Source organism: Symphalangus syndactylus, chromosome 19, assembly GCF_028878055.3.
Source record: "Symphalangus syndactylus isolate Jambi chromosome 19, NHGRI_mSymSyn1-v2.1_pri, whole genome shotgun sequence".
NCBI lineage: Eukaryota > Metazoa > Chordata > Mammalia > Primates > Hylobatidae > Symphalangus > Symphalangus syndactylus.
In genome coordinates, this window is record NC_072434.2 from 37,464,692 (window position 1) to 37,488,902 (window position 24,211).

General features: G+C 37.8%; 1 protein-coding gene across 13 annotated transcripts in view; it reads right to left on the reverse strand.

Annotated features, from left to right (window-relative positions):
• Positions 1–24,211, reverse strand: part of SWT1 (SWT1 RNA endoribonuclease homolog) — a 128,476-nt gene that overhangs the window by 68,539 nt on the left and 35,726 nt on the right. For 12 of the 13 annotated variants that reach the window (XM_055235284.2, XM_063613763.1, XM_055235282.2 and 9 more), the window contains 4 exons: positions 13,657–13,802; positions 11,611–11,774; positions 9,709–9,847; positions 2,554–2,702 (listed from right to left, as the gene is read on the reverse strand). In XM_055235284.2, the coding sequence (XP_055091259.1) occupies positions 2,554–2,702; positions 9,709–9,847; positions 11,611–11,774; positions 13,657–13,802 (598 nt within the window). The remainder of the gene's footprint in view (positions 1–2,553; positions 2,703–9,708; positions 9,848–11,610; positions 11,775–13,656; positions 13,803–24,211) is intronic. The other variant, XR_010114739.1, reaches the window with a different exon arrangement.

Genomic DNA, 24,211 nt, shown 5'->3' on the forward strand with positions numbered 1-24,211 from the left:
TCAGACAGTGAATTGTTTCTAACACAAAAATAAAGGTGCAACACTTCAGAGTTCTAATCCTGGAAACAGCATGGACGGTTTCAAGTAATCACACTAAAGCCAAGTGTTGAGGGGAAAGCACTATGAGGATGATAGATTCTCTGCTACTCGCCTTCATGAATCTCTTGCTAACGTAGCAAATGAAACTCAAGATCCAGAAATACATAATTTATTAACAAGTCAATGGTTTTTTTTTTTTTTTTTTTTTTGAAATGAAGTCTCGCTCTGTCTCCCAGGCTGGAGTGCAGTGGCACGATCTCAGCTCACTGCAACCTCTGCCTCCTGGGTTCAGGCAATTCTCCTGCCTCATCCTCCCAAGTAGCTGGGACTACAGGTGTGTTCCACCATGCCTGGCTAATTTTTGTATTTTTAGTAGAGACAGGGTTTTGCCATGTTGGCCAGGCTGGTCTTGAACTGCTGCCCTCAGGTGATCCACCCAACTCAGCCTCCCAAAGTGCTGGGATTACAGGCATGAACCACCATGCCCAGTCAAGTCAATAGCTTTAAGTATGCAATGGGCAACATATACATAGTAGGCATATCATTACCTGACAACACAAAATTTTAACATCATATTTTCATGGTACCTCCCATCTGTAGGATTTTATCAATGAAGATGGTTAAAAACTAAACATTATTATTTTTATTTCAATAAATCCTAAATTTTGTTTTATTCTCAACAATCTTAATTAAAAGACTGTTAAGACTTTAAGTATCCTGCACTTTCAATCTGTTCACTACAGTTTGTTCACTAAGGATATGATTTAGGACTCAATTTTGTGACGGGAAAGGAGAACACATCTTTTCCAACACAATCAAGGTACAATACTCATGCTATAACCCTCTAAATCCCTAGGCCCATTTTTTCCTACTACTAGTTCTAAAAATCACACTTGCCATTAAAAAAATAAAACTACCAATGTTTTGGTCATCTCAAACCAAAAGATCATTTCACCCCTTAAACAAATTCTTTCCTCAAGAATGATCACATATTTCCACTCAGTTTATTTAAAAAGCTGCTTCCTTTACTCCATGAAGTAAGTATTCTCTTAGCAAGGAAGTGCTTTCCTCATCGACTATGATTAATGTTAGTATCATCTAATCCTTTGATTACTTCATAGGTAGGGGACCTATCTGACTATGAAAAATCAATGAGAAAAACCTGGACAACTCAGTTCCTCAGAGAAAAAAGAGAACATAACATCTATACTAGATAAAAGTTCCATTAGTATCTCTTTTAGTAGTAGTGATAACTGAGGTTTTTTGAGCTGTTTATGCTAGATAAAACTCTCAGATTTTTCTAGACGTGAAATTAGAGGCCAGGCACAGTACCTCACACCTGTATTCCCAACATTTTGGGAGTCTGAGGCAGGAGGATTGCTTGAGACCAGGAGTCAAGACCAGCCTGGGTATTAGGGCATAACTCCGCCTCTACTAAAAATATGAACAATTAGCCAGGTGTGGTGGCGCCATGCCTGTAGACCCAGCTATTCGGGGGGCTGACGTGGGAGAATCACTTAAGCCCAGTAGGTGGAGGTTGCAGTGAGCCCTGATCGTGCCAGGGTGACAGAGTTAAACCTTGTGTCAAAAAAATAAAAAATAAAAAATTAGAAGACTGTATGACTGGGGACAAAAATTAGATAGTTAAGTTTAAAAGAGATAAAAAGGCATCAGCTAAGATGGCTGCATAAGAATTACATGAAACTTGTTAAAAACTTCACAAATTGGCAAAGTTTGGATAAGGTTCACAGATAACTATTGTATCAATGTTAATTTCATGATTAATTATACTGTAGTTACATAGGATATCCTTATTTTTAGAAAATACATATGGAAATATCTTGGGGAAAAAGAGCACCTAGGGGAAAAAGGGCATCCTATCTGCAATATACTATCAAATAGCTCAGAAAAAAATATAGATAGATAGATGGACAGACAGACAGGTGGGTAGGTAGAGAAAGAAAACAATAAAGCAAATGTGATAAAATATTAACATTTGGAAAATCAGGGTAAATAATATATATGGGAATTCTTTGTACTGCTCTTGCAACCATTTTATAAGTTTGAAATCATTTCAAAATAAAAAGTAAAACAAGGACAACAACATTATCAAGTAACACTGTCAAAAAATAGATTCAGTAGGGTTTCAGAGAGTCTTGACATCTGCATGTTTAAAACAATTTCCTAGGTATTTTTGATGTATGTGAGATCCACTGGCCTAAGGCACTGTAAATGAACAGTCAAATAGCATGCATAGCTTTCTTCCATCCATAAGTGAAAATAATATAAAATAAGAACAACTGCTGTGACACTCCTTCCATAAAAGGAGGTATGGGTTTTATAACTTGTAAGAGTTGCTTACTCTCTATTCAATTCACTTAACATTTACTTAATGCCTTTAGTATGTTAGAATAAGTTAGAATTAAATTATCCTTTACCTACTGTTGTCTGCTAAACACATTTTCAGAACATATATAATTAGCTACTCTAACTGGCATTCCAAAGGCATCTTACCTCTGCAAATGTCTGAAGGAGGTTGTTTACTTGAGCAAAGGTCTGTGGAAGAATACCATCATAATTTGACCTTGTACTGAAAGCATGTAACAAAATTCTAGAATCCTGAAGCAAGAATTTGACTGTTGTAAAATCCACTGCCTTATTAGCTGGTAACAGAAAATTGAGACAGAAAAATATGGAAGAATGAGTATACATCATAAAAATGTCTTTGGAACACTAGTATTAATTTTGAAACTTAAGAACAGTATACACATTTACACCTATATGCCACTCCTAAGTTATCCCTCTGGTACAAAAAGCAATAATTAAATAGATTTAGTTATAGATAAAGTCCTTTGAGTTGATTCTGGTATTCTGAATTCAGATTTCAGGAGTTCTCTCAGCATGGTCAACTTCAAAGTAAAAGTAAAGTTAAAGAATATTACACTCCCCAGAAAAAAGAGAAAATCACCAAAGAAACAAGTCAAACCACAGATTTCAATGCTGAGGTGATTTCAAGTAAGAGTACTATGGAGAGATCAGAAGACTCAGACTATACTGGTAAGCATGTCAGCTATATATGGTACCTCTCATCATCACCTCAGCTATCTACATAGTGATTTATCTTCAACTCCATTACATGAAACTTAATACTATGTTTACTGAAAACAATGAGTTATCTCTATATGTACAACACAACTTCAGGAGAGAAAAAAAGTTTGGGCAACAGCAAAAGAAGCCTGCAGATTTTTTTTCCTGTAAATTAAAAGTGAGAAAATCTACAAACAATAATTTAAAGGTATAACAATTTTATCTCAAGGAACAAAAACTAATTACACTAACTTCTCAAATGAGTTGGGAAAGCTGGTGACAATAATTTCAAAAATTTCAAAAGTTATAAACAATAAAATTAAGTAACTAATGTCATAAAACTCAGAACAGAAAAAATTATTTCCATTATTAAAGCAGAATGCTACCTAACAGTTTTCAAAATAACCATGCTATACTGTTGTTTACTTTTTGTTTTAATGTTCACAGTTTCAGAGACTCTATTGTATTCTGAAACATCAGCATGGCTGTTCAATGGCACTATGAGTTTAAAAAACAATAAGGAGTTCCTCTGTATCAGTTACACAAGAACTTGCTTGTGAAATCCTGAAGGGTCAAGTGAAATAAAAACTATATCTTAATAATTAATTCCACAATATTCAGAAACTCTAATCTAATGTAATGGTTACAGCCAAGCCTCTGGCTTCTCCTTTATCCAAAAATATAAAAAAAAAAAATAAAGTAAACCAATGTATTTCCTTACAGGAAAACTTTCATTTCTTTTTAAAGCCAATGACTAGTTTAAATTCCTGTGGGTAATAAGAGATGCTATACACGGGACAGACCGTAGATGTGATGAACTACGTAAATCCCCTGAGGAAGATATAATTGGACACAACTTCTTTTAAGGGTGCTTTTCCAATGTAAGGTATGTTTAATGAGGCTTACGTATATGAATTAATCATTTTATTTCTGTCTTACAAAAGTTCCTAAGATTATGAGGAAAAGGGTAATAACAATAATAAATCCAGTATACAGACACAACAAAAAAGAAATCTACATGAATGAAATAGTCTAATGGTTATATAAGGCCAATAATTATTTAAAGCTAATATGGGTAACAAAGTCATAAAAGTTACTAGTCATCTTCCACACAATTTTCTATGAACTAATCTAAGGATACATGCTTGGTATTCTGAAGTTAAACAAATATATAACTCAACAGCTGAAGGTCTTATTAAAAGATAGTACACAAGAACATAAACTGTGATTTTTCTAATTCAAAATTATCTTAGAGCAAGAAGTACTTTTTTTTTTTTTTTTTTGAAACACAGTTTCACTGTTGTTGCCCAGGCTGGAGTGCAATGGCGCAATCTCAGCTGACTGCAACCTCCACCTCCCGGGTTCAAGTGATTCTCCTCTCTCAGCCTCCCAAGTAGCTAGGATTATAGGCACCCACCATCACGCCCAGCTAATTTTTTTGGATTTTTAGTAAAGATAGGGTTTCACTATGTTGGCCACACTGGCAATGAACTCCTGGCAAGAGGTACTTTTATAATCCCACGACATATTCTTCATAACTCACTAAATGTTAGGCATCAGATTCTTCGAGATCAAAGACCAATAAACTATAATGATAACAAAACTGATTTTTCAGCAGAAGATACAGTCATCACATCTTCACTTCTCTCCTTAATGTCAGTTAGAGCTGCCATCTACCACCTCTCAGCTGCGTCTAAGAGCAGACCCCCCTGCCAGGAAAAACAGATGGAAGATGGCAACTAGACACCTCATTTTTAACACTAACTTTGAGGTCACACATAGTTTACGGACTTTCTCTTTTAAAAGATCAACTAAATTATGACCCTGGTAAAAGATACGAAAAAAGGTTCTACATGCTTTATAAAACTGCTCTGGAGAGATGTCCACTATGTTGTTCCTTGTCCTTCATATAATCATATCCCTAATACACAACTTCTACAACTGAAGGCAATGACGGGAAAGTGCCATTCCTTAAAAAATTGGTAACTTATAGATATCTGGATGGTTGTAGATGTGTGGTGTTATTGCTGAGGCCTCTGTTCAGTTCCACTGGTCTATGTATCTGTTTTAGTACCAGCACCATGCTGTTTTTGTTACTGTAGCCTTGTAGTAGAGTTTGAAGTCAGGTAATGTGATGCTTCCAGTTTTGTTCATTTTGCTTAGGATTGTCTTGGCTATGTGGGCTCTTTTTTGGTTCCATATGAAATTTAAAGTAGTTTTTTCCAATTCTGTGAAGAAAGTCAATGGTAGCTTGATGAGGATAGCATTGAATCTATAAATTACTTTGGGCAGTATGGCCATTTTCACAATATTGATTCTTCCTATCCATGAGCATGGAATGTTTTTCCATTTGTTTGTGTCCTCTCTTACTTCCTTGAGCAGTGGTTTGTAGTTCTTGAAGAGGACCTTCACATCCCTTGTAAGGTGTATTCCTAGGTATTTTATTGTCTTTGTAGCAATTGTGAATGGGAGTTCACTCATGATTTGGCTGTTTGTCTGTTCTTGGTTTATTGGAATGCTTGTGATTTTTGCACATTGATTTTGTATCCTGAGACTTTGCTGAAGTTGCTTATCAGCTTAAGGAAATTTTGGGATGAGATGATGGGGTTTTCTAAATATTGATCATGTCATCCGCAAACAGAGACAATTTGACTTCCCCTTTTCCTAACTGAATACACTTTATTTGTTTCTCTTGTCTGATTTCCCTGGCCAGAACTTCCAATACTATGTTTAATAGGAATGGTGAGAGATGGCATCCTTGTCCTGTGCTGGTTTTCAAAGGGAATGCTTCCATCTTTTGCCCATTCAGTATGATATTGGCTGTGGGTTTGTCATACACAGCTTAAGAGCTATTTATTTTGAGATATGTTCCATCGATACCTAGTTTCTTGAGAGTTTTTAGCTTGAAGGGCTGTTGAATTTTGTCCAGGTAAATGGTGTTAGGAAAACTGGCCAGCCATATGCAGAAAGCTGAAACTGGATCCCTTCCTCACACCTTACAAAAAAATTAACTCAAGATGAATTAAAGACTTAAACATAACACCTAAAACCATAAAAACCCTAGAAGAAAACCTAGGCAATACCATCCAGGACATAGGCATAGGCAAAGACTTCATGACTAAAACACCAAAAGTAATGGCAGCAAAAGCCAAAATTGACAAATGGGATCTAATTAAAGTGCTTCTGCACAACAAAAGAAACTATCGTCAGAGTGAACAGGCAACCTACAGAATGGGAGAAAATTTTTGCAATCTATCTATCTGACAAATAGCTAATATCCAGAATCAACAAAGAACTTAAATAGATTTACAAGAAAAAAACAACCCCATCAAAAAGTGGGCGAGGGATATGAACAGACACTTCTCAAAAGAAGGCATTTATGCAGCCAACAAACATACAAAAGAAAGCTCATCATCACTGGTTGTTAGAGAAATGCAAATCAAAAGCACAATGAGATATCATCTCATGCCAGTTAGAATGGCGATCATTAAAAAGTCAAGAAACAACAAATGCTGGAAAGGATGTGGAGAAATAGGAATGCTTTTACACTGTTGGTGAGAGTGTTAATTAGTTCAACCATTGTGGAAGACAGTGTGGTGATTCCTCAAGGATCTAGAACTAGAAATACCATTTGACCCAGCAATCTCATTACTGGGTATATCCAAAGGATTATAAATCATTCTACCATAAAGACATATGCATATGTATGTTTACTGCGGCACTGTTCACAATAGCAAAGACTTGGAACCAACTCAAATGCCCATCAATGATAGACTACATAAAGAAAACGTGGCACATATACACCATGGAATACTATGCAGCCATAAAAAAGGATGAATTCGTCTCCTTTGCAGGGACATGGATGAAGGTGGAAACCATCATTCTCAGCAAACTAACACAAGAACAGAAAACCAAACACCACATGTTCTCACTCATATGTGGGAGCTGAACAATGAGAACACATGGACACAGGGAGGGGAACATCACACGCTGGGGCCTGTCAGGGGGTGGGGGACTAGAGGGTGGATAGCCTTAGGAGAAATACCTAATGTAGATAATGGGTTGATGGGTGCAGCAAACCCCCATGGCATGTGTATACCTATGTAACAAACCTGCACGTTCTGCACATGTACCCCAGAGCTTAACGTATAATAATTAATAAATAAATAAATAAATAAAAAATTGGAGCCAGGATAGCCCGAAGGAGGGGAGCTCATGCTTGCATTTCTGCGATAACAACAGTCTCAAGGATTTTCTAAAAAAATCCCACAAGAAATCCCTCTATGTCCTTCATGCATCTCATGCTTTTCATGATCCATGTCTTGCATGTATGCACATATTTCTAAACCGGGTTTATCACTAGACATTCTTTAGGACTACAGCAGTTCAGATAAGACACTCTTGAAAAAACTTTTGCCCAGTAACAATGTCTCCACCAATGAACTAATGCCAACTCTGGCTTTGAGCCTCAGGCACCAATAAACTCTGTTTTTAAGCAGCTGGTACGAACTTCTTTTTGCCAATAAAAGCTTTCCCTTACTCTCTCCTCTTCAGGTGCACCTGTGGCTTGCCATAGCTATGCATTCTAGATTAGAATCTTTTTTCCTTACTCCTGAGTAAATTCATCATGTTAGGAGATCAAAAAAAAAAAAAGATATTCATCGAACATCTACCATGGATGAGACATAAGGAAATGACTAGGTGGTTTAAATCCCCTAGGGTAAATATTTATTTATTGACTTATTTTATTTATGGTTGACACACAATAATTGTACATATTTATGAGTACAATGTGATGTTTTGACATATGTATAAATTGTGTAACAATTAAATCAGGGTAATTAGCATATCTATGACCTTAAGCATTTATCATTTCTTTGTGATAAGAATATTGTCTTACAGCTATTTTGAAATATACAATATGTAACTGTTAATTCTAGTCACCCTACAATGCAGCAGAACACCAGAATTTATTCCTCCTAACTGTAGCTTTTTACATTGCTCAATCTCTCACCATCCCCTACCACTGCACCTTCCCCATCCTCTGGTAATCACTATTCTACTCTTTACTCCTCTGAGAACAACTCATTTTCAAAGACTTTACACTTCAAGGAAAAGACAGAGAATAAGGTACACCTATCATAGAATATGCATTTTTTTTTCCTTTTTGTCCTAGCATCTATGAAGATTTTAAGGTTAAAATCTGGGCTCAAGTGCTGCAATAATGATTTGCATATGATTCATGATTAATCATCTCCTATTCTTCATTATCTGGCCTTCGTGCCTTTAATAATTTAATTATTTAACGGCCCTCTTGTACTCAGGTTGTTATAAGGCATCACAGTTACGTTTCAGAAGTACGCTGGATATAATTAATATATGAAATAATAAACACATCACTTCATGTGAGGAGTTTGAAAAAAGCAAAGTACCAACTGAACCTTTAATAATAATCACACTTTGCTTTTTTATATTATATATATATTTTTTGAGACAGGGTCTCATTCTGTTGCCCAGGCCAGAGTGCAGTGGCACCATCTTGGCTCACTGCAACCTCCACCTCTCAGGCTCAGATGATCCTCCCACCTCAGCCTCCCAAGTAGCTGGGTCTACAGGCATGCACCACCACACCTAACCAACTTTTGTATTTTTTGTAGAAAGGGAGTTTTGCCATGTTGCCCAGGCTGGCCTTGAACTCCTGGGGTCAAGCAATTCACTCACCTTGGCCTCCCAAAGTGCTGAGATTACAGGCATGGGCCACCATGCTCAGTCTTTGCCTTTTAAAGGCATAACAAGACAAATCTAGTTATTTCAACAAGTCACTTACTGTTTCAAGACTAGTTTCCTTGATCATAAAATATAGGCTTTAACAACATTAGATCAGTTTTTCTCACATTTTTTTCCTCACAGCAGATAAACTTTTTTCCAAGTCCTATATAGAATCTCCATAAATAATTTTTAAAAGCTGCTCTCGCTAAAGTTGGGGTTGAGGGCCAAAGGCACCACCTACCGGGCTCCCCTTCAATCTTCCCATCACCCATCTGTGGCAGCAGAGGCACTTCAAGAAGCCAAAAGTTCTGTTCAATATAGTTTAAAAACCAACTAAGTTGTTCACTGTGGTCTCTTCCAGTTCTAAAATTCACTACACACCAAAGCCAAAGGTTTCTTGTTCCTTATCCATATAGTTTAAATAGAAACCTTGACACACTATTCTGAAAATTAGTACATGAAATGTACTCAAAGTCTGTGTTAAACACTGTAAGAAATGAAAAAAGTCTAATCAATTCTATTGGTGTATCTGAACAGACTGTAAAACATAGTTTTAAAAGTTCTCAAGGTAAACTTCATCAAAAATTATATATTTACAATATTTTGAAATATCAACAATACCATTTACAGTCACAAGCTCTATGAGCTGCATCTATTCATCCAGTTTCCACAAATACCTTTAGAAATTAGAAGTATAAATGATTAAGAACTAATTAACAAATTCTTCATTAATTTATCTTCACATCCCAGGGAATATATCTGCTAGTCTGACTTAATACAACACTGCTAAAGAGAAAAATAAAAGAGTCATACCTTTACAGAGATTTTTGTATAGGCTCTCAATAGTTAAAAGCAAGTTCTTTTCCATAACTAATCCAAATACAGCCAACCAGTGTTTTTTAAAGCACTGTAGTAAATGTAGTAGAGTCCATGGTGGTTTCAGGTACAGGATCTAAAGAGTATGTAGAAAAAAATTAACATCTCTAGATTTATTATTCTTATTATTAAAAAGTACCTATTTAGGATTCCTACATATATTTCTGAGCAAAATATAATTAGTTGGATTTTTTTTAATTAAAAGATGTAAAGTCAATCATAATATTAAAATGCTAATTCTATTGCAAATTGCTGGTGTAAAACTCACATTAGTATTAATCTTAATAGTTTCAGAAACTGTGCAAAAAAGAAAAACATAGATCTAATCAGAGGAAACATAGTTTTATCAGGAAAGGTCCTTCAATCTACTTGTCAACACAGTCATCACTATAAGAAAATTAATCTAATTATTTCATATAACTGGGTGAAAATCTATATAGAAAAAAGATGTTCAGTAGCTCATGCCTGTAATCCTAGCACTTTGGGAGGCCAACATGGGCGGATCACAAGGTCAGGAGTTCGAGACCAGCCTGGCCAACATGGTGAAACCCCGTATCTACTAAAAATACAAAAATTAGCTGGGCGTGGTGGCAGACACCTATATTCCCAGCTACTTGGGAGGTTGAGACAGGAGAATCGCTTGAAACCAGAAGGAAGAGGTTGCAGTGAGCCAAGATCACGCGACTACACTCCAGCCAAACTCCATCTCAAAAAAAAAGAAAAAAGATGTCAATTATAATTGTCACTTGCTACACTCTTGCAAAGACATGCCTATTAAAAACATTGATCATTTAATTCTATAAGATGTCAGCACTTCCTTTTCTGAATCATTCACATATATACAATTACTTTCCTTATCTCTACTATGAGATATCAACACTCCTAGTATCTTCTGATGATTCGTCATCATTTTGGTTCAACTTTGTCAGTATAATCAAGTAGCAAATGCACCATTCTGGCAAATATTAGAATCTCACTGAACAGCTGGAATAGATACAAGCTATGACTGATGCGAAATCATGTTTCTCCTAGATATAAATGCTCATGCCTGTAATCCCAGCACTTTGGGAGGCTGAGACAGAAGGATCACTTGAGGTCAGGAGTTTGAGACCAGCCTGACAAACACGGTGAAACCTCATCTCTACTAAAAATACAAAAATTAGCTGGGCATGGTGTCACATGCCTGTAATACCAGCTGCTTGGGGGGCTGAGGCAGGAGAATCACTTGAATCTGGGAGGCGGAGGTTGCAGTGAGCCAAGATCATGCCATTGCACTCAAGCCTGGGCAACAAGAGCGAGACACTGTCTCAAGACAAAACAAAACAAAACAAAAAAACAATGAACTTTTGAAACCATTATTATTAAATTTGAAGTTTTACTGATTGTTAAAAAGGTGTGAATCCAAAGAAAATTCAAAATATCTTGCTAATACAATCAACTTATACTCTGATGCTTACATTTACATAGCACAAGCAAAAATATATACTTCTTTTTCTGAATACATATTGCTAGGGAGATTCCTTATATTAGACATTTTGACTCAAATTAAATAGGTAAGTTTTTTTTAATTCAATTTAAGCACTATGGGACAGTGCATCTGACACACAGCAGATGCAAAATAAATGTTTACTCAAAGAAAAAGAATAACATATATTCCTAACCATTAAGAAATGTCCATCATTTAACTGTCAAAAACTATTTGAAAAACTTGAAGAAAAATGTAACATGATACAGATTATTCAATGAAGCGTATGCATTTTATACAAGTAATATTTCTTAAGATAACAAATCTTCAGCAATAAAAAAGAAATCTTCAACTAATAGAGTACAACTAATCACCTCCATCCAAAGGTTTCCAAAAGCAATTTTCATTTCTGTTTCTAATATTGAAGATAAACCTGTTCCAAGAGATTTTTCAAGATCAGATACAATGCTCTCAAGCAGAATGGACAGTCCAGAATTTGTAGATTCTTCCTTATAGCTCTCTTTCAAGGGTGTTGTTTCTTTAAAACAAATAGTTACAGACTTTATTTAGAATGCTAACAGTAATTATTATACATATAATTGGTATATTGCCATAAACAGTAAGCATTTTATGTATATATTTTAATTATACATAAAACAAAACAATATTCTATTTTCAAAACAATTTAGAAACATCCCTATTATAGTTGCTTTAGATGCAAAATAAATATATTACGTTAACAAATGTTTTATCTTTTTAACAGGCAAATAATATTTTTACTCAAAAATGTAAGAAATGTATATGATATTTCAACTACAATTTAATTTTATTATTTTCCAAAAAGAGTTACAAGAATGCCTTGGATTTATTCACAACAAAAAACCAAGAACTGTGGATCAAAATGGGTTTTTTTCCAAAAATGGAATATTTTTCTTTTTTTTTTTTCTTTTGAGACGGAGTCTCACTCTGTCGCCCAGGCTGGATGCAGTGGCGCGATCTCGGCTCACTGAAACCTCTGCCTCCTGAGTTCAGGCGATCCTCCTGCCTCAGCACCCCGGGTAGCTGGCAAAAATGGAATATTTTTCTAAACTCACCCCACATCAATAAATTTCCAGTTTAACTACCTCCATGCCCTCCTCTTTTAAAAGGAGCTTTTATTATTTTAAGTGATATCACTTCATTAACACTACTTTTTAGATACTTGAAAACAACTGTAATTTTCTTATGGCAAAATTAAAAATATTAAGTGGCTTATCTCTACAAAGTTGACAAGATAAAGGCACACTACCCTTGAAAAACTGTAAACTAGAATATCCTGTTATTCCTTTAAAGGCCATTTTGAATATTATACAAAAACGTTATTTCCAAAAAGGGTAAATAAGTAGTATATATGTATATATGACTATTTACACAATTATATGTAAAATGCACATATATTAGAGACTTCACTAATCATTTTCCCCAAAGAGGGAAGAGGTGGGACGTACTTATAAATAATGTCAGGCTTAATATAATATTTCTTCAAATATCAAGCTACAGAACAGATTATTCTGGTGGAAAAAAATGAAATAATAGTATTGTCCTTACTTTTTTTTTTTTTTTCCTGAGATGGAGTTTTGCTCTTGTTACCCAGGCTGGAGTACAATGGCACAACCTCGGCTCACTGCAACCTCCGCCTCTCAGGTTCAAGCAATTCTCCCGCCTCAGCCTCCCGAGTAGCTGGGATTACAGGCGCCCGCCACCACGCCTGGCGAATTTTTTTGTATTTTTAGTACAGACAGGGTTTCCCCATGTTGGCCAGGCTGGTCTCGAACTCCTCAGGTGATCCACCCACCTCGGCCTCCCAAAGTGCTGGGATTACAGGTGTGAGCCAGTGCGCCCGGCCTGTTACTTCTTACTTATTGGTTTAAAATTTTTAAAAAGAAAACTATTACTAGATTCCAACAAGTTTCTCTATTGCTAGCTGAGTTTTTATCATATTAATAGAAGGTTATAAATAGAAAACCAACTTAAAAAAGAAACTAAAAAATTATCTCTATGTCAACTAAATATCTCCTATAACTGCTATTAATTTAAAAGGAATACTCTGTTTCACTTGAAGAAAATGAAGGTGAAAAATAAAGGTACACTCTGCAAGGTACAAATTAGCATGTACACAGTGATTATAATGTAAAAATGTATGTAAGCGTGCACAAAAACATCAAATTAATTTGTAAAAGTACATATAGAAGGTAATAATGTTATGTTTTCTTTTGGATTACCATCATAACTTCCATTTATTCAATGATTTACATGCCAGCAAGTATTCCAAACGATGTTATTTTAAATGTACAAATAAAAATTTACCATTGATTCTAATGTTATAAATAATCTTAATGTATAAAATAAGATATATCTCTAATTATTTATAGTAAAAATACCTGCTTTCAACTGTTGCTTAGGAATACAAGGCTGATGACACACATCTGTGTTCAGAGATAAGTGTAATAACTCTGCACTCAATTCTTCTTTACTGAGTGACTTCACACCACTTATTAGGCCTTTGTTTCTTAAGTTTCTATCATCCCTAAAGTTGGGAGGTTGGGATTAGGAGGAAAAAATATTTTTTATAAGGTAAACCACATGGCAAATAAAAACACATGAGATCTAGTCAGAGGCAAGTGATTCTCAGCCTATACCTTAAGAAAGAATAACAACTCGTTTTAAAAAATATCAGCTTTGGGTACTAGGCACCATTCTAAAGTGCTTTATATATATATATATCTATTTAATCCTACAACAAACTTCTGAGGTAGGAGTAGTATTAACTTTACCCCCATTTCACAGACGGGGAATTGAGGTATAAAGAGGTTAAGTAACTTGTCCAAAGTTATACCCAGTAAGTGGGAGCTGGATTTGAATACAGGAATGTGATTATCCAAAGAGAAATAAACAGAGAGCTATGTATGAGAAATAATTTACAGTAGGCAGACAAGTACAAATTTACTCAGATTAAGCATAAGACAAATAGCACAAATTTGCTGTTTGCTGAAAGAAGTCAATATGATTAGAACATAGTGCATGAGACCAGTTTATGAGGTTACAGAGAAAGACAAGGGCATTAAAAAACAGGAAATTTAAGGGCTTCAGTGGGGAATGACATGATCATATCTGTGTTTATTAAATTGTTCCAGAGGCCAGTAGGCTTCCAGCTTCTGTTAATGGCAGAGTAGTATGGTCACACTAACCCTACTATGAATGAGAATTATAAAATCTAAACCAAAATATATATATATATTAACTATTTGAAGGCACTAGAGAGCAACAGAATGTAGGCAGAAGCTGGAGTGGGAGTCTACCCTGAAGACACAGAAAATGCATAGCGAGAACTACAAGTCTCTTTTTACCTGAGGGCATTTCCCAATTCATCAAGTGTGACAAGTATTAGTGGCTTGAAATGTCAAAGAACCATGTTCAAGGTTGACCAGGGCAGCTGGAAAGTTAAGGGAGAGAGTGCTCTAGGTTGGCAGCTGGCAAGACGCCTGAATAGGAACAGCTCCAGTCTGCAGCTCCTAGCGAGATCAACGCAGAAGGCAAGTGATTTCTGCATTTCCAACTGAGGTACCCGACTCATCTCATTGGGACTGGTTAGACAAAGGGTGCAGCCCTCGGAGGGCAAGCTGAAGCACAGTGGGGCATCCACCCACCCAGGAAGTGCAAGAGGTCAGGGAACCCCCTCCCCTAGCCAAGGGAAGCTGTGAGGGACTGTGCCCTGAGGAACGGTGCACTCCGGCCCAGACACTACACTTTTCCCATGGTCTTCACAACCCGTAGACCAGGAGATTCCCTGGAGTGCCTACATCGCTAGGGCCCTGGGTTTCAAGCAAAAAACTGGGCAGCCATTTAGGCAGACACTGAGCTAGCTGCAGTAGGTTTTTTTCATATCTCAGTGGCGCCGGAACACCAGCGAGACAGAACCATTCACTCCCCTGGAAGGGGGCGCTGAAGTCACGGAGCCAAGTGGTCTAGCTCCATGGATCCCAGCCTCACAAAGCCTAGCAAGCTAAGATCCACTGGCTTGAAATTCTTACTGCCAGCACAGCAGTCTGAAGCCAACCTGAGAGGCTCAAATTTGGTGGGGGGAGGGGCATCGCCATTACTGAAGCTTGAGTAGGCAGTTTTACCCTCATAGTGTAAACAAAGCCCTCAGGAAGTTTAGACTTGGCAGAGCCCACCGCAGTGCCCCAAAGCCGCTGTAGCCAGACTGCCTCGCTAGATTCCTCCTCTCTGGGCAGGGCATCTCTGAAAGAAAGGCAGCAGCCCCACTCAGGAGCTTGTAGATAAAACTCCTATCTCCCAGGCCGGGCGCGGTGGCTCACGCTTGTAATCCCAGCACTTTGGGAGGCCGAGGCGGGCGGATCACGAGGTCAGGAGATCGAGACCATGGTGAAACCCCGTCTCTACTAAAAATACAAAAAAATTAGCCGGGCGTGGTGGCGGGTGCCTGTAGTCCCAGCTACTCGGGAGGCTGAGGCAGGAGAATGGCGTGAACCCAGGAGGCGGAGCTTGCAGTGAGCCGAGATTGCGCCACTGCACTCCAGCCTGGGTGACAGAGCAAGACTCTGACTCAAAAAAAAAAAAAACTCCTATCTCCCTGGGACAGAGCACCTGGGGGAAGCGGCGGCTGTGGGCACAGCTTCAGCAGACTTAAACGTTCCTGCCTGCCGGCTCTGAAGAGAGCAGTGGATCTCCCAGAACAGCGCTCGAGCTCTGCTAAGAAACAGACTGCCTCCTCAAGTGGGTCCTTGACCCTCGTGCCCTCTAACTAAGAGACACCTCCCAAAAGGGGTTGACAGACACCTCATACAGGAGAGCTCCGGCTGGCATCTGGCGGGTGCCCCTCTGGGACGAAGCTTCCAGAGGAAGGAACAGGCAGCAATCTTTGCTGTTCTGCAGCCTCTGCTGGTGATACCCAGGCAAACAAGGTCTGGAGTGGACCTCCAGCAAACTCCAGCAGACCTGCAGCACAGGGGTCTGACTGTTAGAAGGAAAACCAACAACAGAAAGGAGTAGCATCAACATCAACAAAAAGGGCGTCCACACAGAAACCCTATCCGAAGGTCACCAACATCAAAGAACAAAGGTAGATAAATCCATGAAGATGAGGAAAAACCAGCTCAAAAAGGCTGAAAATTCCAAAACCAGAATGCCTTTTCTCCTCCAAAGGATCACAACTCCTCACCAGCAAGGGAACAAAACTAGACACAGAATGAGTTGATGAATTGACAGAAGTAGGCTTCAGAAGGTGGGTAATAGCAAACTTCTCTGAGCTAAACGAGCATGTTCTAACTCAATGCAAGGAAGCTAAGAACCTTGAATTGCTAACTATAATAGAGGAATTGCTAACTATAATAACCAGTTTAGAGAAAAAGATAAATGACCTAATGGAGCTGAAAAAAACAGCACAAGAACTTCGTAAAGCATACACAAGTATTAATAGCCAAACCAATCAAGCAGAAGAAAGGATATCACAAACTGAAGATTAACTTAACGAAATGAAGCCTGAAGACAAGATTAGAGAAAAAAGAATAAAAAGGAATGAACAAAGCCTCCAGGAAATATGGGACTATGTGAAAAGACCAAACCTACACTTGATTGGTGTACTTGAAAATGACAGGGAGAATGGAACCAAGTTGGAAAACACTCTACAGGATATTATCCAGGAGAACTTCCCCAACCTAGCAAGACAGGCCAGCATTCAAATTCAGAAAATACAGAGAACATCACAAAGATACTCCTCAAGAAGAGCAACCCCAAGACACATAATTGTCACATTCACCAAGGTTGAAATGAAGGAAAAAATGTTAAGGGCAGCCAGAGAGAAAAGTCGGGTTACCCACAAAGGGAAGCCCATCAGACTAACAGCAGATCTCTCGGCAGAAACCCTACAAGCCAGAAGAGAGTGGGGGCCAGTATTCAACAATCTTAAAGAATTTTCAATCCAGACTTTCATATCCAGCCAAACTAAGCTTCATAAGGGAAGGGGAAATAAAATCCTTTACAGACAAGCAAATGCTGTGAGATTCTGTCACCACCAGGCCTCCCTTACAAGAGGTCCTGAAGGAAGCACTAAATATGGAAAGGAACAACCAGTACCAGCCACTGCAAAAACATACCAAACTAAAAAGACTATCAACACTATGAAGAAACTGCATCAACTAATGGGCAAAATAACCAGCTAGCATCATAATGACAGAATCAAATTCACACATAACAATATTAACCTTAAATGTAAATGGGCTAGGCCAGGCGTGGTGGCTCATGCCTGTAATCCCAGCACTTTGGGAGGCCAAGGCAGGTGGATCACGAGGTCAGGAGTTCCAGACCAGCCTGACCAACATGGTGAAATACCGTCTCTACTAAAAATACAAAAATTAGCCAGGCGTGGTGGCGTGTGCCTATAATCCCAGCTACTCAGGAGGCTGAGGCAGGAGAATCGCATGAACCCAGGAGGTGGAGGCTGCAGTGAGCTGAGATCTCACCACTGCACTCCAGGCTGGATGACAGAGCGAGACTCGTCTCAAAAAAAAAAAAAAAATGTAAACGAGGTAAATGCCCCAATTAAAAGACACAGAGCAAACTGGATAAAGAGTCAAGACCCATCAGTGTGCCGTATTCAGGAGCCCAATCTCATGTGAAAAGACACACATAGGCTCAAAATAAAGGGATGGAGGAATATTTACAAAGCAAATGGAAAGCAAAAAAAAAAAAAAGCAGGGGTTGCAATCCTGGTCTCTGATAAAACAGACTTTAAACAGAGATCAAAAGAGACAAAGAAAGGCATTACTTAATGGTAAAGAATCAATGCAACAAGAAGAGCTAACTTTCCTAAATATATATGCACCCAATACAGGAGCAGCAGATTCATAAAGCAAGTTCTTAGAGACCTACACAGAGACATAGACTCCCGACACAATAATAATGGGAGACTTTAACACCCCACTGTCAATATTAGACAGATCAACAAGACAGAAAACTAACAAGGATATCCAGGACTTGAACTCAGCTCTGGACCAGGTGGACCTAATAGACAGAACTCTCCACCCCAAATCAACAGAATATACATTCTTCTCAGCACATTGCACTTATTCTAAAACCGACCACATAATTTGAAGTAAAACACTCCTCAGCAAATGCAAAAGAATGTAAATCATAACAAACAAGTCTCTCAGACCACAGTGCAATCAAATTAGAACTCAGGATTAAGAAACTCACTCAAAACCACACAACATCATGGAAACTGAACAACCTGCTCCTGGATGACTACTGGGTAAATAACGAAATGAAGGCAGAAATAAATAAGTTCTTTGAAACCAGTGAGAACAAAGACACAACGTTACAGAATCTCTGGGACACAGCTAAAGCAGTGTTTAGAGGGAAATTTATAGCACTAAACGTACACAGGAGAAAGCAGGAAAGATCTAAAATTGACACCCTAACATCACAATGAAAAGAAGTAGAGAAACAAGAGCAAACAAATTCAAAAGCTAGCAGAAGAAAAGAAATAACAAAGATCACAGCAGAAGTGAAGGAGATAGAGACACAAAAAACCCTTCAAAAACTCAATGAATCCAGGAGCTGGTTTTTTGAAAGATCAACAAAATAGACAGACTGCTAGCCAGACTAATAAAGAAGAAAAGAGAGACAATAAAAAAATGATAAAGGGGATATCACCACCCGTTCCACAGAAATACAAACTACCATCAGAGAATACTATAAACACCTTTACGCAAATATACTAGAAAAATCCAGAAAAAATGGAGAAATTCCTGGACACGTACACCCTCCCAAGTCTAAATCAGGAAGAAGCTGAATCCCTGAATAGACCAATAACAAGTTCTGAAATTGAGGCAGCAATTAATAGCTTACCAATCAAAAAAGTCCAGGACCAGATAGATTCACAGCCAAATTCTACTAGAGGAACAAAGAGAAGCTGGCACCATTTCTTCTGAAACTATTACAAACAATAGAAAAAGAGGGACTCCTCCCTAACGCATGAGGCCAGCATCATCCTGATACCAAAAGCTGGCAGAGACACAACAAAAAAGAAAATTTCAGACAAATATCCCCAATGAACATCAATGCAAAAATCCTCTCAATAAAATACTAGCAAACCAAATCCAGCAGCACATCAAAAGCTTATCCACCACGATTAAGTCGGCTTCATCCCTGGGATGCAAGGCTGGTTCAACATATGCAAATCAATCAATGTAATCCATCACATAAACAGAACCAATGACAAAACCACATGATTATCTCAATAGATGTAGAAAAGGCCTTCAATAAAATGCAACACCCCTTCATGACAAAAATAATAAACTCAGTCGAACGAGTTTGAGATGGAATGTATCTCAAAATATTAAGAGCTATTTATGACAAACCCACAGCCAATACGACACTGAATGGGCAAAAGCTGGAAGCACTGCCTTTGAAAACCAGCACAAGACAAGGATGCCCTCTCTCTCCACTCCTATTCAACACAGTATTGGAAGTTCTGGCCAGGGCAATCAGACAACAGAAAGAAATAAAGGGTATTCAAATACAAAGAGAAGAAGTCAAATTGTCTGTTTGCAGATGACATGATTGTATATTTTCTAAATATATAAATATTTTCTAAAGTCTCAGGATACAAAATCAATGTGCAAAAATCACAAGCATTCCTATACACCAACAAACGATAAACAGCGAGCCAAATCATGAGTGAACTCCCATTCACAATTGCTACAAAGACAATAAAATACCTAGGAGTACAACTTACAAGGGATGCGAAGGACCTCTTTAAGGAGAACTACAAACCACTGCTCAAGGAAATAAGAGACGACACAAACAAATGGAAAAACATTCCATGCTCATGGATAGGAAGAATCAATATTGTGAAAATGGCCACAATGCCCAAAGTAATTTATTGATTCAATGCTATCCTGATCAAGCTACCATTGGCTTTCTTCACAGAATTAGAAAAACTACTTTAAGTTTCATAAGGAGCAAAGAAAGAGCCCGTATAGCCAAGACAATCCTAAGCAAAAAGAACAAAGCTGGAGGCATCACGCTACCTGACTTCAAACTCTACTACAAGGCTACAGTAACAAAAACAGTATGGTACTGGTACCAAAACAGAGATATAGACCAATGGAACAGAAGAGAGGCCTCAGAAATAACATCTACCACCATCTGATCTTTGACAAACCTGGCAAAAACAGGCAATGGGGAGAGGATTCCCTATATAATAAATGGTGTTGGGAAAACTGGCTAGCCATACGCAGAAAACTGAAACTGGAACCCTTCCTTACACCTTATACAAAAATTAACTCAAGATGGATTAAAAACTTAAATGTAAGACCTAAAACCATAAAAACCCTAGAAGAAAACCTAGGCAATACCATTCAAGACATACGCATGGGCAAAGACTTTATGACTAAAACACCAAAAGCAATGGCAACAAAAGCCAAAACTGACAAATGGGATCTAATTAAACTAAAGGGCTTCTGCACAGCAAAAGAAACTATCATCAGGGTTAACAGGCAACCTACAGAATGCGAGAAAATTTTTGCAACCTATCATTTGACAAAGGGCTAATATCCAGAATCGACAAAGACCTTAAACAAATTTACAAGAAAAAAACAACCCCATCAAAAAGTGGGCAAATGATATGAACAGACACTTCTCAAAAGAAGACGTTTATGCGTTAACAAACATATGGAAAAAAAGCTCATCATTACTGGTTATTAGAGAAATGCAAATCAAAACCACAGTGAGATACCATCTCATGCCAGTTAGAATGGCAATCACTAAAAAGTCAAGAAACAGCAGATGCTGGAGAGAATGTGGAGAAATAGGAACACTTTTACACTGTTGGTGGGAGTGTAAATTAGTTCACCACTGTGGAAGACAGTGTGGTGATTCCTCATGCATCTAGAACCAGAAATACCATTTGACCCAGCAATCCCATTACTGGGTATATACCCAAAGGATTATAAGTCATGCTACTATAAAGACACATGCACACGTATGTTCATTGCAGCACTATTCTCAATAGCAAAGACTTGGAACCAACCCAAATGTCCATCAGTGATAGACTGGATTAAGAAAATGTGGCACATATACACCATGGAATACTATGCAGCCATAAAAAAGGATGAGTTCATGTCCTTTGCAGGGACATGGATGATGGTGGAAGCCATCATCCTCAGCAAACTAACACAAGAACAGAAAACCACACACTGCATATCCTCACTCATAAGTGGGAGTTGAACAATGAGAACACATGGACACAGGGAGGGGAACACCACACACCGGGGCCTGTTGGGTGGTTGAGGGATAGGGGAAGGATAGCATTAGGAGAAATACTTCATGCAGATAACAGGTTGATGGGTGCAGCAAATCACCATGGCACGTGTGTACCTATGTAACAAACCTGCACGTTCTGCATATGTATCCCAGAACTGAAAGTATAATAATAATTTTTAAAAAAAGGAAGTTAAGGGAGAAACTGAAGAAAAGAAACCACAGAGCAAGTGAGCCCCAAAATCTGCATATAAAGTATGCCCAGAGAAAAACAACATACTGCCAAGAGTCAAAGTAATCAACAGAACTAGACTTGAACAACACAGATACTGAAGCTATCTGACAGCAAATTTAAAGTAATTTTTATTAATATGTTAAAGGCTCTAATGGAAAAGGTGGAAGAAAGGAAAATCAAGCAGTTTCACAGAGATGAAAACCATAAGAATAAAATGGAAATGCTAGCAATAAAAAACATAGTAACAAAAATGCAGAATGCCTTGAACAGGCTTGTCAATAGACTTGACAAAGGCAAGGAAAGAATCAACAAACTTGAAGGGAAGTCAAAAGAAATTACCCAAACTGAAACAAAAAGATAATAAAAGACTTTTTTTAAAAAAAAAAGTATCCAAGAGCTATGGGACAATATATACAACAGCAATATCCTTATGGTACCTGTGAAGCAGTACAATATTTGAAGGTAGGCTTTAATAAGTAAAGCTGTATATTGTAAACACTAAAACAACCATAAAAAGTTTTTTCAAAAAAGTATAAATAAGTAAATAATGGGGACAAAATGGTATCATTAAAAATGCACAATTAATCGAAAAGAGAAAGAGGAAAAAAAGCACAGATGGAATAAAACAAACAGAAAATAATTTGCAAAATGGTAGATTTTAATCCAACAAATTAAATGTGCATGGTCTAAATTTAACACTTAAAAGACAGAAATTGTCAGATTGGTCAAAAAAGAACCAACTATATGATATCTACAAGAAAATTACTTTAAATATACAGGCATAGAGGGGCTAAAAGTAAAAGGATACAGAAAGATACACCACATAAATACTAAGCAAAAGAAAGTTGGAATAGTTGCATTCATACTAGACAAAGAAGACTTTAGAACCAGGAACAATGTCAGAACCAAAAAGGACATTATGTAATTATAAAAGAAGCAATTCTCCAAGAAGACAAGCATAAACAATCTTAGATGTATATGCATCTCACTACAAGTTTCTATCTTTTTGCCTGAGGGAATTCTCCAATTCATCAATGGCTTTACCACAACAGAAAGCCATAGCTTTAGTGGCTTTCACAATACATGAAGCAAAACAAATAGAACTGAAAGGAGAAACAGACAAATCCACAATTATAGTTGGAGATTTCAAGAGCTCTTTTGCAGTCATCATAGAAAAAGTAGGCGACCAGCCTGGGCAAGGTGGCTCATGCCTGTAATCCAGCACTTTGGGAGGCCGAGGCGGGAGGATCACGAGGTCAGGAGATCAAGATCATCCTGGCCAACATGGTGAAACCTTGTCTCTACTAAAAATACAAAAATTATCCAGGCGTGGCAGTGTGCAACTGTAGTCTCAGCTACTCCAGAGGCTGAGGCAGGAGAATTGCTTGAACCCGGGAGGCAGAGGCTGCAGTGAGCCAAGATTGCACCACTTCACTCCAGCCTGGCGACAGAGTGAGACTCCATCACCAAAAAAAAAAAAAAAAAAAAAAAAAAAAAGGAAAGAAAAAAGAAAAGAAAAGAAAAAGTAGGCCAGTAAGGTTACAGAAGACCTGAAGAATACTATCAACCAACCTGACCTAATTGAAATTTATAGAATACTCCACCCATAAGGGCAGAATACACATTCTGTTCAAATACACAGAAAACATTCACTAAAACAGACCATATTCTTGGCCACAAAATGAACTTTAACAAATTTAAAAGAACAGAAATCATGTAAATTATGTTCTCAATTCACAAAGAAATTAAACTACAATTCAGTAAAAAAAAAAAAAAAAACAAGTATCTGAAAATTTTGCAAATACTTAGAATTAGGCAACAAACGTCTAAATAACCTATGGGTCAGAGAAACAGTCACAAGGGAAATTATAAAGTATATTGAATAGAATGAAAAGGAAAACACAACATATTAAAGTTTGTGGGATACAACTGCAGAAGTGCTTAGAAGACATTTATAGCAGTACCAAATAAGTGATCTAAGTTTCCACCTTAAGAAACAAGAAAAAAAGAGCACAAAAGGGCAAGAGAGTATTTTCTGGGCCAGGCGCGGTGGCTCATACCTGTAATTCCAGCACTTTGGGAGGCCGAGGTGGCTGGATCATCTGAGGTCAGGAGTTTGAGACCAGCCTGACCAATATGGCGAAACCCCATCTCTACTAAAAATACAAAAAATTAGTCAGGTGTGGTGGCACTCGCCTGTAATCCCAGCTTCTTGGGAGGCTGAGACAGGAGAATCGCTTGAACCTGAGAGGCAGAGACTGCAGTGAGCCGAGATGGCGCCACTGTACTCCAGCCTGGGTGACACAGTGAGACTCTGTCTCAAAAAAAAAAAAAAAAAAAAAAGAGAGAGAGGAGTTACAGACGTGTTCTATATATTAACAGGATGTGAGCTACACCAGTGCATCCATTTGTCAACA